Below are 15,396 nucleotides of genomic sequence, written 5' to 3'. Positions count from 1 at the left end.
GATTTGATATCCAGAGTGAGGGATCAGACACTGTGTGTGTGTGTGGTGCTGCTCCAAGCCTGGTCTGCAATGGTTTTTCTAAATTTAAAAAAAAAGGAGGAAAATAAAACTAGAAAATTACCTTCTCTTTCTGTAGGAGAAGAGTTTGTTGATATTTAGCCCTAAATCCTGTAAGGTAGGTGACATCTCCTCTCTCTCAGAAGGGAATGAAGTGAAGCACAGTTAAGACCATTATAAATGTCCTTCTCAAGCTTTCCTTGGATAAAGAAAACCTTCCTTTGAGCTCTGTGCAAGCCAGGCTGCCCTTTCCAATTTGAAGTATTTTCTGTTGGACCAGGAGAAGCTGTCCCTTCCTGTGATCATGGCATCATCCAATTGGGTGACACACATGGCACTTACACAGATGGGGTGCATTCTCTTGGTTTAATCTAGAAATTACCATAAAAAAAAGCTGCTTGGGTTTCAGGAAGGGGTTTGTGAGTGTAATCCAACCCTTTCCACACAGAGGCATCCATATGCCTATTCCAGGCCATGTCAAACATAGCTTGGAATCAACACTGAGAGCTGTGAACAGCAGGCTGGGAAGGGACAGAGAGACCCAGCAGCAGCTGCACGCCCAAAATTGTTCATTAAAGCTTCACCATTTAGTGGCTTCCAGAAATCTTAGCTCTTAGGAGAGCTGGACTGGGAATTGTTAACTCCAGGAGCAGACTCATCCCTGTTGGGTGTTTCCATAGGGAGGTACAGAGGGGAAGGAGAAACAAAGGTGTTTGGGAGAGGGTGTTCCATGTCTGAGTGACCTTGGAAGCTGTGGGGATCCGCAGGCAGGAGAGGGGCAGGGCTGTGGTGTCAGGGAGCAGATTTATTCCAGACCCTGCCTGGCTATAATTAGCACCAGGATTGTGAGTGGCTGTGGCATCAGGGCCGAGCCTGTGCTGCAGGGAAAGAGTTGGTGGCATTGTGTGACATCCATGGGGACAGTGGGAACAGAGGGACAGCTGGGATGTTCCACCTGCTGTGGCTGGGAGGGAGGGGGGCATCAGCACTGGGGTGTCTTTAATGCCTGTGGGAAGGAGCAGGAGGGGTTTTGGTGCTGTGACATCCCTTCTGTACTGAGCTCCTTGATGGGGCAGGCCTGGCTCACAGCCTGGGTCTGATCCTGATCACAGCCTGGATCCCAGCCTGATCCATAGCCTGGGTCTGAACCTGATCCACAGCCTGGATCCCAGCCTGATCCATAGCCTGGGTCTGAACCTGATCCACAGCCTGGATCCCAGCCTGTTCCATAGCCTGGGTCTGAACCTGATCCACAGCCTGGATCCCAGCCTGATCCATAGCCTGGGTCTGATCCTGATCCATAGACTGGATCCAAACCTGATCCATAGCCTGGGTCTGATCCTGATCCATAGCCTGGGTCTGATCCTGATCACAGCCTGGATCCCAGCCTGATCCATAGCCTGGGTCTGATCCTGATCCATAACCTGGATCCAAACCTGATCCATAGCCTGGGTCTGATCCTGATCCACAGCCTGGATCCCAGCCTGATCCATAGCCTGGGTCTGAACCTGATCCATAGCCTGGGTCTGAACCTGATCCATAACCTGGATCCAAACCTGATCCAGAGCCTGGGTCTGATCCTGATCCATAGCCTGGGTCTGAACCTGATCCATAGCCTGGGTCTGATCCTGATCCAGAGCGTGGATCCCAGCCTGATCCATAGCCTGGGTCTGATCCTGATCCAGAGCCTGGATCCCAGCCTGATCCATAGCCTGGGTCTGATCCTGATCCATAGCCTGGGTCTGATCCTGATCCAGAGCCTGGATCCCAGCCTGATCCAGAGCCTGGGTCTGATCCTGATCCATAGCCTGGGTCTGAACCTGATCCATAGCCTGGGTCTGATCCTGATCCAGAGCGTGGATCCCAGCCTGATCCATAGCCTGGGTCTGATCCTGATCCAGAGCCTGGATCCCAGCCTGATCCATAGCCTGGGTCTGATCCTGATCCATAGCCTGGGTCTGAACCTGATCCATAGACTGGATCCCAGCCTGATCCAGAGCCTGGGTCTGAACCTGATCCACAGCCTGGATCCCAGCCTGATCCATAGCCTGGGTCTGATCCTGATCCATAGCCTGGGTCTGAACCTGATCCACAGCCTGGATCCCAGCCTGATCCATAGACTGGGTCTGAACCTGATCCATAGCCTGGGTCTGAACCTGATCCATAGCCTGGATCCCAGCCTGATCCATAGCCTGGATCCCAGCCTGATCCATAGCCTGGGTCTGAACCTGATCCATAACCTGGATCCCAGCCTGATCCATAGCCTGGGTCTGAACCTGATCCATAGCCTGGGTCTGAACCTGATCCATAACCTGGATCCAAACCTGATCCATAGCCTGGGTCTGATCCTGATCCAGAGCGTGGATCCCAGCCTGATCCATAGCCTGGGTCTGATCCTGATCCATAGCCTGGGTCTGAGCCTGATCCACAGCCTAGATCCCAGCCTGTTTCCCAGCCTTGTTCCCAGCTCGGGTGGGTTGCACTGCCAGTGCTTTGCTCTTTTATTTTTTCTTTTTCCTGACAGAACTGTCTTGAGGTGGGAGATGTTTCCCAGTGAGTGAATTGTTGCAGGAACATTTTCCTGATGAGAGCAGGGCAGAGAATCCAGTGTGCAGCACTGATGTCTGTGTGTGTGAGAGCAGCAATGCTTTTGCCAGCACGTGCTAAATCTTCTCCTGGGAGTCTGAGGGGAGGTTTTTAATCCTGTTTATTTATCAGTGAGATCCCTGTAACCCCAGGGGATGGTGTTCCCTGCTTAAGCACAGTGTGCACCTCCATTCCCCCCTTCCAAAGGCTAATTCATGAATGAATGGGCGCTGGGATGTGTTTCCATTCAGGCTCTGAGGCTGTTCTGAGCCTCCTGCCCTGCTGCTCCCAGGAAAAGGGGGATTGTGAGGCCATTTAAGTGTAACTGAGAGCTGAGAGTGTCTGAAGCTTTGAGATTGATGCCTGCTTTGGCCGGGGGCTTTGAAGTGCGAAGTGGCTGAGCTCGCTTAGTTCCTGTTTTATTTAGAACACGGCTGTGAGTTCCATTCCATGGAAAACGTCTATTTCAGCTCTTATTATGTCCATAAATCTTATGCAGAAAATTCACTGTTGCTTTTTGCAAACGCCTGTTCCCCTAATCAGCATTTCCTAGGCTGGTAGATCTTACAGAGCTTGGGCTGATCCCGGTGCTTCAGGTTTGATTTGTAGATGCCTTAGTTCCAGTCTGCCCTTCTCTGTGCTGGAAAATGCAGTTTGGAGAGTGAGGATGGGGGAATGGCTGACCCACAGTTACAGGCAGTGTGTGCACAGACTGGGGCAGCCAAAGCTCTGCTGTGGGGGGAAGTGACACAGTTTGTTAGAAATTACTCCCAAAGTGATGCATGAGAAAAAAATTATTTGCAGAATTTTTAAATCCACGTTTTCTGACAAAGCAATTGGTTGCAGGTGGCTTCTCATGCAGAATGTGAACAAAACAAAGCTTTCCTTCCTTACCAAAAAACCCCAAATGAAGCAAAACCTAAACAAACAAATCAAAATTATAATTGGATACTGAAGGTGTGAAAAATGTGACAAATCTGCAGGAGGCCAGTGCTGAGTTTGTTCCCTTGCATCAGTTCAGTGCTGATGGATTGAGCTCCTCCCAATATTATTTTGCAGTATGTCACAAAATCATGCCTCTTCTTAAGTAATTTTCCATGTATTTTAAGGTTCATGATTCAAGAAATCCTCTGTAGGAAACCCTAAAATTTGTTTCTGGAAGTTTTACTCAAAAACAGAGTACCATAGTACTGAGAAGCTTCCCATGTTGCCATGAATTAATGCCACACCAAATGCAGATTGCTATAAATAGTACTTGGATTTTGCCTATAAACCCTGTTTTAAAACTCTAGGTAATGCAGAGTATGGGTGTTTACTTTCTTTTAAAAAGATGTTCAGATCAGATGTATCTTAGGCTTTGAGAACTGTGCTTGTTTTTAGCATGGTTTGTGTGTAAGTGCTGTCTTGGAGTACCAGAGTTGGTACCCATGGTTTTTGCAAGTGCTGGTCAAGGATGGCTTGCTTAAATAGAGCAGAACTGGAATAAAAACTGGAATAAATCTGTGCAAGGATTTCTTCAGACTCTTCCATCTATATTGTTTTATTACAATTTAACTGATCATTTTTTCTAAAACCAGTTGAATTTTGCCCTTCTCTAGCACCTTGCTGGCAAGCTGTCTTGGTTTGGAAAGCCAGGAGTCTGCTAAGGAAGGCAGGAGCCTCCCCTGAGATGGAGAATGTAAACCCTCCCCACCCCTCTAAATTGGTGTAAATTTTAAATTAAGGGGCTCTCAGGCAAAAATATGGGAGCAGGAAATAACAGTTCTTTAATAGGGAAGGGGGGAAAAAATAAAAGGGTAAAATAAACAATGCAGTACACTAGAACAACACTGCCAGAGTCAGAACCCAACCTGACACCCTGTGGGTCAGGGTGTTGGCAGCAGAACCATTGGAAATGTGGCTCAGCCCTCCTGCAGTGTCAGGGCTGGTTCTGCTGGAGCAGGGATCCTGTAGAGAAGGATGGATTCTGCCTCTGAAGATCCAGTGGAGGAAGAGGCAGCTGCTGCTCCTCTGGGGAATCCAGTGCAGAAGCTGTGCTGGTGTCTCCAAACCTCTGGATTATATCTGGGTAGGAATGCTTGGCTCCTCCCTCTGGGCTCACATCTCCCAATGGGATGCTGTAGTTCTTATCAGCCATGCAGGGACATTCAATGGCTGTTATCAGCAGTGTCCCCTCCTGAGGGAGGAGCGAATGTGGTCACTCAAAGAGAGAGATAAAGAGATAAGGCAAACTGCCCGCTTGACAAAGATAATCTGCCATACAGATGGTAATGGAAAACATCTTGCCTTGCAGTCTGGAACACAAGCTCTCATTTGTAAATGGTCCCTTTTCATTCCAGGTACAAGATGATCTCTGAATTCACGTGGCCCAACCACGATCTGCCCTCAGACAAGGAGGCAGTGAGGAAGCTCATCGAGTGCCACGGCTTCCAGCACGACGTGGCCTACGGCAAGACCAAGCTCTTCATCCGCACGCCGCGCACGCTCTTCACCCTGGAGGAGCTGCACGCCAAGATGCTCGTCAGGATCGTCCTCTTCCTGCAGAAGGTAAAGCTTCCACTGCCTCAGAAACTCAGCCCAAGCTCCTTGAACCACCCTTGCTCTCCTTCCTGGCTCTGTTGTTGCATAGATTCCAGACTTCTACACTTTGGTCGCTGCTGGATATTTTTAGGGTTCTTTCCATGGTGCTCTCTGGAGCCTTGGTGTGGTGGGAGCTGTAGCACCTAAAAGCTTGTTCATTGTCACTCATATTTTCTGAAAAATCCTTTCTCAGAATCTCTGCTGGTCAGAGTGACTCTGAGGTACATACAAGTCTCTTTACCCAGCCTGGCAGCTGAAGAAGAAGTCAGGATTCTTCTGGTTTTGTTCTCAAAGTTGTTTATTATTTATTATCTATAACATTCTTTCTCTGGCCTGCCGAGGTCTGTCTGGAAACCCAACCAGTTTGACCAGGATGGGAGCAGAAAGCATCAAGTCTAGGGTTGGTCTCTTGGTATTTGTTGTGCTGAATGGTTTGTATTTAGTAGGGAATTCTGCACCTTTTGTGTGCACTGAGTTTTTCTGAAAAGGCCAAGCTCAGGCTGTGGAGGGTGCAGGCCCTGCCTTTCTCTGAGCTTTGTGGTTCAGAGTTTTATTCCCTGTTCTGAGCATCTGCTGCTGCTGAGCTTCCTTGGACTCTCAACATCTTCTCCTTCCTTCCTCCTCTGGGAAGGGGAGCACTTTTCCAACTGGTTTATTCTCTTGGGCTGGCCTGGGGCTGATCTCTGGTGCTCCCCTGCCCCCTGGGAGGTGTTCCTGGATCCTTAACTGTGCTTCCCCCGTGCTCAGCAGGGGTTCTGGGGAGGAATTTCCTGCCTTGGATGTTTTCAGGGAGGTCCCAGGGCCACAGCTCTAACCCAGAGTCTCTTTCTCCCCAGGACTGGGGTGAGCTAATGAGCTCCTTGTGGATAAAGCTGCACCTGCTTGCTCCCAGGTGGCTCCAGCTTTCATATTAAACCAGGGAGCAATTGAGGGGTGACATTTTTGGAAATTGCAAGGTGCAGCTACTGGAGAATAATTTCAGAGCCCCAGGCTGTGTTGCTGTGGGAGCAGATCAGGGCTCAGTAAGCTCCAAGCTCCTCCTTCAGATAAATCCAGTGAGAGGCACAATTTTAACAGCAACTTGTCAGTTTTGTGAGTTTGCTGCCAGCTCCAGAATTACATTGTCTGGGCTGGGATCTGGAGTGGGCTCAGCATCAAAGGCAGCAGGGCAAAGGATTTTTTTGCCCCTGGAAGGTAAAGAACCTACTTAGGTGTAATGGATCAACTCCTTTGCTCCACAAAGGGTTTTGCTGCAGTGGGTTTGTGTGGCATCAGGTGTAGAATAACTGTGGCGTTTCTGGGGGTTTCCTTGTTGCCACAGTCAGCAAAAGTGATAGAAATTAAAATGCTGGTGCACGTTGTTCTGTGGCTTCACAAACCTCCCTGCCCTGTGTCCTGCCCTCCCTGGGGTGGGAGGGGACCAACATGAGTCTACCTGAGGACTGCAGCAGGACATGGAGGCATCTTTTTGTTATTTTTCTGTGAGAAATCTCCAGGGAGTTCTAACTTACCTCATAAAGGATCATAAAAGACAAACTCCTTCTCCAGTGTTGAAGGACCTGAGGACTCTGGAGAAATCTGGATGTCCTCCTGGAGCTCCTTCCCTGCAGCTGAACCCTCTCTGCTTTCACTCACTGGAGGTTCTTAACCAGGCTCTCAAATGGGGCTGGCAAGGGGATGCAGAGGAGCTTTTCAGAGTCCTGGAACTCACAGCTAAACCAAGCAACTCTCAATGAATCATTAAATGCTTATTAAATTATTATTAAGAGAAGATGTTGAGCTGGTATCTATAGGTATGGATTAGAGCCCTTGTACAGTGTTATATCTACCTGAAAAAAGCTTGACTTTGTCTCCACTTTCAGTGTGTCTCTTGTTTCCTGCTAACTGAGCTCCAGCCCTGGCTGGGATCCCTCCCTGGCTCTGCTGCCGGCAGATGGGGCCGGGCAGTGCTGGAAAAGGTACAATCAGAAATCAAAGAGGAGGGATCTGATGAGGCCTTCTCTGAGCTCTGAAAGCATCAAGGCAATTTTGCCTGTCATTTCTGTTCTCAACTTGCTTTCAATTGTTCATTAACAACTCACAGGGAAATTTAATTCTTGCTCTTTTTCTTCTTTCTTTAATTCTTGCTCTTTTTTCCTTCTGTAGTTTTGCCTGTGAGCATCAAAGGCTGAGGGAGACAAACTGTGAGCACATCTAGAAGGATTTGATTTTCTTTTAAATAACTGAGCCTTCTGTTGCATTGGAGTTCCTCAAATTATAATTTAGGAAAAGGGGAAGACAAGAGGAGGTGAAATGTGGTGTTGTGACAATGGGCACTTGTGTGACACGAGTGAGGCAGATGTGAGAGCAGCCTTAGAGCAGCTGATCCCAGCCTGGGGCCCAGGGGTGTTTTCCTCTGCACAGGAATGAGTGTAAGTGAAAGAATCCACATTTAGCAGCTCTTTTTTTAATGATGTGTATTCTGTGGCTTATGGCTGTCCTGCAAATCACGAGGCTTTCCAGAAGGGACTCAGTAATTATCTGGAGAGCTTCATCACCCAGTGACCCTTAACCCTCCAAACAGTGCTGCTGCCTTTGTGTAATGGTGCTTACCAGTTTGCTTCAATTGAATTAAAACTGACTTCTAGTTTAAATAGATAATTTTACTTTCTTTTGTTCCACATCTCTGGGATGTCTTTAGCTTTAGATTTATCTTTCAGGCTCCTTTTTTTTCTGTGGTAAAATGTCAGTGAGATCCCAGGCTGTAATTTTCCTTCTGCCCCATTGCAGTCAGTGAGCAGATGTGATGTGATTTAACTGTGGCAACTTGCTGGTTCCAGGAGAATTCAGCAAGTGAGAGCTGTGTCCAGTGTCACAAACCCCATGTGGCAGCAGGGACATCACACCAAAGGGTCACTCCAGGAGCCCCAGCTGAGGTTGCTTCATGTGATGCTTTAGGGTTTATTTGCTGTACCTGTGCTGCTGCCAGCTCTGTGATTGTCACCCTGAATGCAAATGGAACAGCTCTAATGTTAATCATGCAAATAAAATATAAAAAAAAATAAAAGCTGCCATGAAGCTCTGCTGCTTTTGCTGCCCTTGGAAAGGCTCCCACAGGCTCATTAGCTGTGCAGAGCAGAGCTTTGTTCGGGGAAGAAAGCCCGGGCGGGCGGCACGTGCGGGCTGTGCAGATGATGGCTGCTGTCACTGTAATTTACTGCCACTTTTCGGTGGCATTTTATCAGCCCGGCACAGCTGCACATGGAAATCGCTCCTGAAACCTTCCTGCCTGGCAGGGAAGCAGCGGGAATGTCCTTGAGTGCAGCCCTGCCCCTCCTGGGACACAGCCCAGCCACGGGGGCAGGGCCGGCCCTGGGACGTGCCCTGGGCATCCCGAGGTGTCCTTGGGCATCCCAGCGTGTCCCTGGAGCCAGATGGGCTCGGCAGAGGCTCGGGAGCTGCCATCACCATGGCAACACTCCCCAGCCTGCAGGGAGAGCAGCACAGAGCCGTGGCTGAGGTGTCACCATTCCTGTCACCATTCCTGTCACCATTCCTGTCACCATTCCTGTCACCATTCCTGTCACCATTCCCTGCTCCACCTTCCCCCTCCAGCCCCACCAGCCCTGGGAGCTGAGGACACAGGGAAGCCTCAGGCACACGGGGAAGCTCCTCCATGGACACAGGAGGTGATTCCTGACAGGTTATGTGTAAGAGCCAAAATGAGGGATGTGGGACTCCAGGAGGCTCTCCAAAATGCAGTTTATTGTATCCAAAATGCAGTTTTTTGTATCCAAAATGCAGTTTGTTGTATCCAAAATGCAGTTTATTCCATCCAAGAGGTTACAGCAGGCCAGGGTTGTGGGTGACAGAGCTGTGCCCACAGCTGTCAGCTCCAGCTGCAGGCAGGCCTGGAGACCCTTTGGCTTTGGTTACACTGCATTCTATACTTTTCTTTAGGTTACAATGCATTATTTACTTTTCTTTTGGTCACAATGCATTCTATTCTTTTGGTTACAATGCATTATTTACTTTTCTTTTGGTCACACTGCATTATTTACTTTTCTTTGCTGAGCATATCCATACAGTAGAACCAATCTATACCTTAACTATTATCTATAGCCCATCATAACTACTGTAATTCCCATATTCATGGTACTGTTCTCCAATCACTAACAGTCAGTACATCACAGTTTAAGCCAGAAGTTGTTTTTCAGTTTTCTTGCAGTGGAAAATTCTGAGACCTTTTTTCTACTTGCCACACCAGCAGGCTTGTTTGCCTGTGCTTTCTGCTGGTGAAAACATCTTCTTGTTTGGGGTGGGTTTATCCTTTGCTCTAAGCCATAAAAACCCCTTCTAACTTACAGATCCTTTGCCTCCTTGGTTATCCAGTGAGACTGGTTCAGCAATTCTTTTCTTCTCTAGCAAAACTTGCTTCCATCTCTATTCCTTCATCAGACTCCACATTTAAAAATCTTTCTGCTAAGCATCCATATCTGTGAGACTTCCTTGTCAAACTTTCATCCTTCCCAACAGTTATGGAGGGACAGAAGCAGCCAGTGGGGGCTTGGGCCAGTGACCCACACAGAAGGGATGAAGTGGGTTTGCCTCTGGACTCCAGGCTATCAGCAGGAGCAGGTCTCTAATGTCACTTGGATTGGTATTCTGGAGCCAGGCTTTGATCTGGAGAGGCTCTGGCAGGGAGGAGCTGTGGCAGGAGATGCTGTGGCTCCTTCCTGAGGAGCAGGGGCTGGGAGCTGCCAGGACCAGGTGCAGGGAAGGAGGAAGAGCTGGCTCCATCCCCTGCACTAACACTGACTGATCCCACAGCTCCTCCCCTTCCCTGGGCTTGGAGCATCCCTGCCTGCTTCCAGGGAAGGCATTGAGGCAAAAAAAATCCACCCTGCCCACCCTAGAAAATGCCAAAGCATTTTAAAAATGCTTTACCTCTTACCAAAAAACTGCAAGAAAAGAGAGAATTTCTGCCAGTTTAGCCCCACAATGGCTCAGCTGCCTTCAGAGGAATGGCAACAATGGGGGTCTGGCCTGTGGGAGAAAAGCAGGAGAGCTGGATCCTGCCCTTTCAGTAGCAGGTACCTGGAGACACCTGGATACCTTCTTGATGTCCTTCTGCTCCAGGAAATGCTGTGGGAACACTCTGTAACCTAAATAAGCATAAATATCAGTTATTGCTGAGTAAGAGAGGAGGAGAGGGGGTGCTGGGAGTGTGCACCACTGTGTAAAATGCAGTATGGAGAGCAGGGAAACAGCCTGGTCCAGGGTCTGGTGTCCCAGCTGGGTCACCTGGAGCTTCTTGGCTGTTGGAGCCACCTTAAAGCTTGGATTATCATTTCCAGTGCAGGTGGGGAAAAAACAAAACACAAAGAAAACCCCAAACTCTTCCCTGAACCTTTTGCCAGCATCAGAGAGAACATTTGTGCTGTGATGAGTTGGTTAAACCAACCTTTGGTGGCTCTGATCCTGTAAATCATTCCAGCTTCTCTCCCTGCCTTTCACAGCTGCAGAGGATTTTTTCCATGCTCATCCATGTGTACCACAGGCAAATTGGGAAGAGAAGATTGAGCCCTTGCTGCTGATGCTTCCACATTGTTATCATGGGGGGAATGAGCTTTTGTTGTGCCTGAGCTTTCCACCTTTTCAAAGGTTCTGATCTGCTGCACCTCAAGGTGTCTAAGCCTGCTTTGAGCTGTGACAGAGCTGCCAGTGTGGTGTAAAAAAGGGCAAAAACCACAATTCCTTCAGGAGATTCTGGGCTTCCTGGATTAATAAGGTGCCCTGTCAGACCCATGGGACACCACAAAGGGCACCCAAGGACCAGCAGCTCCATGTGGGGGAATAGTTGGGAGCTTTCCCAGGGTTGGGAATCTCCTCCCTGTCCCAGAGCATGGGGGTGTTTGCTGCAGCTGTGGCTGAGCTGCAGGAGGAACCTGGAGCTGAGATGTGGCTGCATCCCACACCTGGGAGCTGCTGGAGCATGGCTCCTTTGGTGATTTTTATGTTCTTTATTGAACACACTCTTGTTAGTGCCAGCTAATTAATCTCAGAGTGGGACCCTTCTCTGTTTCCAGCCTGTGGAATGTTGTTGCTATTAAGCAAAGCAATAGAATGAACATTGTTCAGCTGACTTATGGAAAGAGAAAAGAGCTCTCAGCAGATGCAGCAGCTCTCTGAGGTGATCTGGGACAACGGGGAGCCTTTGATTTAAACCCTAGATGGGATCCACATTTACTCAAACCAGGAAAAGGCAGATCACAGTGAGCTGTGAGTGAGCTCTGAGCCCTCCATCACAGCCCAGCTCTGTGGGGAGGTGCCCCTCTGGAGCAGTCAGGGCTGGGGTTTATTTAATATTTAATAACCTGCCCGTGTGAGAGCCTCCAGAGCTGAGCAGGGAGCTTTGTGCCTGCCTGAATTCTTTGTTTCTCACCAGTTGGGGCTGCCTGGAGGGCAAAGCATGGGCTGGGACAGATGGAATATTGATCATGGCTGGGCGAAGGAGGGTGGTGGGAGAAGGTGTTTGTGGTGCAGCAGCAATGGAGGAGTTTCCCAAGGTTTGGCTCCTTGCAGAACTGCTCCAAAATACCACTCTGGGGTTTAATTTAGCCAAGCTGGGTTTGTGTGCTGAATCCTGGGCATTTGTTTGCTCACTGATGTGTTTGGACTGGGAGCTGTGTGGGTTCTGCTCTGCACTCCCAGGGATTGCAGCATCTAGGTCAAATCTAGATTATCCCTTTTTCCATGGGAGATGTACAGGCAAGGCTGCATCCTGGGCCCACCCTGGCTGCTCTGCTGGCTTTCCCTGTGCTCTGCAGGGCCCAACTAATTGTTTTCATTTCTTTCTTCCCTTTTTTCTCATTTTTTTGATGGCACATTCAGAGCATGGAAGAGCCTGCAGACAAGGCTGTAATGCATAGATGGGTGTGGAGGATTTATGTTCTGCTGAGGTGATGGATGTGATCTTGGATGTGAGGTTTCTTTAATCTTAGAAACTCTGTTGGAAGCTCAGTGAGGTTTTTAAACTGATTCTAAAGGTATGTTCAGATCTCCCCTGCCATTCATCTGAATTTTAATTTATTAAATTTTAATCAAAAAACAAGTGAATCAAATATTCTTTAGGAAAAAAAAATCATTGCTTCCCTTAAGCTGGGATGTGTCTCTTGCTTTGGCTGAATGCTGTTTGTGCAAGTCCCTGATTTAGAAGCTGCCAAAGCAGCTGCTGCACTGGGAATAGTGGGATCATCCCTTGGAACACTGCTGGGATCACTGAAGCCAGGGCTGTGCAGGAGGAGATCCCTTGGTCTGGAGCTTTTCGTGTCCCCAGGGGTCACTTCCACCTTGGTTTGGCCTTAACTGAGGGAATAAAAGGGACTGGAGGAAAGCTGAGGCTGCCCCATCCCTGGCAGGGTCCAAGGCGGGGTTGGACGGGGCTTGTAGCAGCCTGGGACAGTGGGAGCTGCCCATGGCAGGGGTGGCACTGGATGGGCTTTAAGGTCCCTTCCAGCTGGGGTTTGGGACTCCATGGGTGATGTTTCCATGAAACATCCCATTTAAAACACTGGAATTGGCAGAGGTCTCTGGAGAGTGAAGAAAGAACAGCAAGGAACTCCCTCACTGGGGGCAGCTGTGTAGAAATAAATATTCTTTGTAATGGTCAGGAGGTTGAGCTGTGCTCAGACTTTGTTTTTCCAACCTTTTCCTTTCTCTCTATCCCTCTCTTAGCCCTTCAGTCCTGATTTCCATTGCCCTCTTCATTTTCCTCCCCTGAATTTTAGGAGGACAAAGCATAGAGAAGGCAAAGGTATTGAAAGAGGTGAGGAGAGACCATGGGTGGGAGCTGGATGGGGGAATGTTGTTTGGTTTGTTGTTTGGTTTATGGTGCTATTTGGAGTTTTTTAAGCCCAAAATCTCACTTTCTTTCCATTTTCAACATAATCATCATTGCCTCTGCTCTTGGGTCTGTGGTTTGCTCATGGGCCCTTCCCTGAGGAATCAGAACATGAGGGATCAGCACATGCTGCTGGTTGTTTCCCTCCCCAAGCCCAAAGTCTCCTTGGGTTTTCCTCCTGGGGACAATCCACTCCATCTCCTGTCCCGTCACTGTCACATTTTCTGGAAAAATCCCTTTACCAGGATTTCTTCTCCTGGGAAGCTGAGAAGCATCAGAGAAAAATGAAAACAATCATTATCTGATTGCTTCTCTTGTGTTTTGCTGCTTTGGAATGGGTTTGGAGATTGTTTTTATCCAACATGTGAATTGTTTTTACTTAATGACCAATCATGGTCCAGCTGTGTCAGGACTCTGAAGCAGTCACAAGTTTTTAATTAGCATCTCGTTAAGCCTTCTACAAGTATCCTTTCTCTATTCTTTAGTGTAGTTTTAGTATAGCATACTATATATATATATAATATACATTATATATATAGTATACTATATATAATATAGCATATATTATATTATATTATATTATATTATATTATATTATATTATATTATATTATATTATATTATATTATATTATATTATATTATATTATATTATATTATATTATATTATATTATATTATATTATATTATATATGCCATAAAATAATGAATTAGCCTTCTAAGAACATGGAGTCAGATTCTCATTTCCTCCTTCATCCTGGAGACCCTGAAGATGCCACATGGTCCCTCTGCTCCTGCTGAGTCCCTGGGCTGAGCTCTGGTGGATGGCACTGTCCTGGAGGCTGCTCCAGAGGGTCACTTGGAAAACTGCCATCAACTTGGTTATTTGGGAGCCATGGCATCCTCCACCCCCTCCCTCGTGCCCCACACACATTTCCACCTCCCCATCCCTCTGGGATGCTGCCAGAGCCTCCTGGGCTCCTGTGCCTGTGGTGCTTGGCTGGTGGTTCTGTGTCTGCTGGTTGGGGTTTGGGATCTGGGGAGGCAGATGGCTCTGGAGCTGGAGCTGTTCCAGCAATGTCACTCTGATTTCAGGCTCCTTCTGCCCTGTGGCTGATTTTTCCTGAAAGATAAAGAGACTTTGCCTCGTGGAGGCTCCTGCTCCTCTGTCAGCTTGGCTGGGAGCTGGCTCAGGATTCAGGAGCTGTCAGGGCAATCTCAGGAGGTCAGGCAGGGACAGATCTTCAGTCTCATTCCCATGGGAAATCAGGTTAACCAGCAGGGAAAGCCACAGGAGGGGGAAAGGGAAGGATGGATTTATTCTTGCCTGTGGGAGGGATGGCACAGGGCTCTGCCATCCCAGGCTGCTTTACTCTGTTCTGATGCCCCCAGCTGGCTGGGATGTGGCTGGATTGAAGTGGGAATTCTGAGGTGCCTGTGGCTGTCAGATCTGAGGGATGATCTACTGGATCCCTTTGGACCTGGGCATGAAGATCCCTTGGCTCTTACCTTGGGTGCAGAGACACAAAGGGCAGAAGCAGAACCCTGCATGCACAAATCCCTGTGCTGGGGTTTGGCCCTCCTTGGCCCCCAACACACAACAGAGCAGGACCTTTGCAACAGGAGAATCTGTTACAGGCTGGGTAAATTTCTCTCTGGAAATTTGTTTAATTTCATTTTACAGGGCTCAATGTTCTTGAGTTATGAATTGAAAAGGTGCATTGAGTAGAGCTCTCCCAATATTCAAACCTGAGGAAGGTGTGAGTTGGCAGGAGCACTTCAGCCTCCTGCAGCTGCTTGTTCTGGAAATGCATTGGCACAGGGTGCCCACAGAAGCTGTGGCTGCCCCTGGATCCCTGCACGTGTCCAAGGCCAGGTTGGATGGGGCTTGGAGCCACCTGGGACAGTGGAAGGTTGCCCAAGGCAGATGGTTGGAGCTGGATCATTTTTAAGGTCTCTCCAACCCAAACCATCCTGTGATTCCAGGATTCTGTGATCCTTGTTTATCTGATCTCTGTCCTGCTGCTCACAGCCACACAAAGCACCTGCCCAACAGGGAGGTTTCTGCTTTGACACCTCCTCTTGTCCCCAGGATTGACCATTCCATGTTTCTGGAAGGCTCCATGGGACCATGGGGCAGCCAGGTCACCGTGGCAGCTCAGCATTACTGAGGGGCTTCTTTGAGCTGCAGTGGAAAAAAAAACACCAAGCCAGAAAAACAGTTAATTTAGAAAATATTTGTCCCCCATTCCCTGGGAGAAGTTTGTCCTTCCCGTTGTTTCCTCACCCTTGA

General features: G+C 48.4%; 1 protein-coding gene across 1 annotated transcript in view; it reads left to right on the top strand.

Moving 5' to 3' along the window:
- The window catches only part of MYO1D (myosin ID), a 169,229-nt gene that overhangs the window by 68,452 nt on the left and 85,381 nt on the right, over window positions 1-15,396 (top strand). Inside the window, exon 16 of the mRNA XM_036398823.2 lies at window positions 4,983-5,190. Within this exon, the coding sequence (XP_036254716.1) occupies window positions 4,983-5,190 (208 nt within the window). The remainder of the gene's footprint in view (window positions 1-4,982; window positions 5,191-15,396) is intronic.

This window comes from Molothrus ater, chromosome 27 (assembly GCF_012460135.2).
Source record: "Molothrus ater isolate BHLD 08-10-18 breed brown headed cowbird chromosome 27, BPBGC_Mater_1.1, whole genome shotgun sequence".
Lineage (NCBI taxonomy): Eukaryota > Metazoa > Chordata > Aves > Passeriformes > Icteridae > Molothrus > Molothrus ater.
The sequence above is the reverse complement of the archived record's forward strand: the minus strand, read 5'-3'. Positions and strand labels throughout refer to the sequence as shown.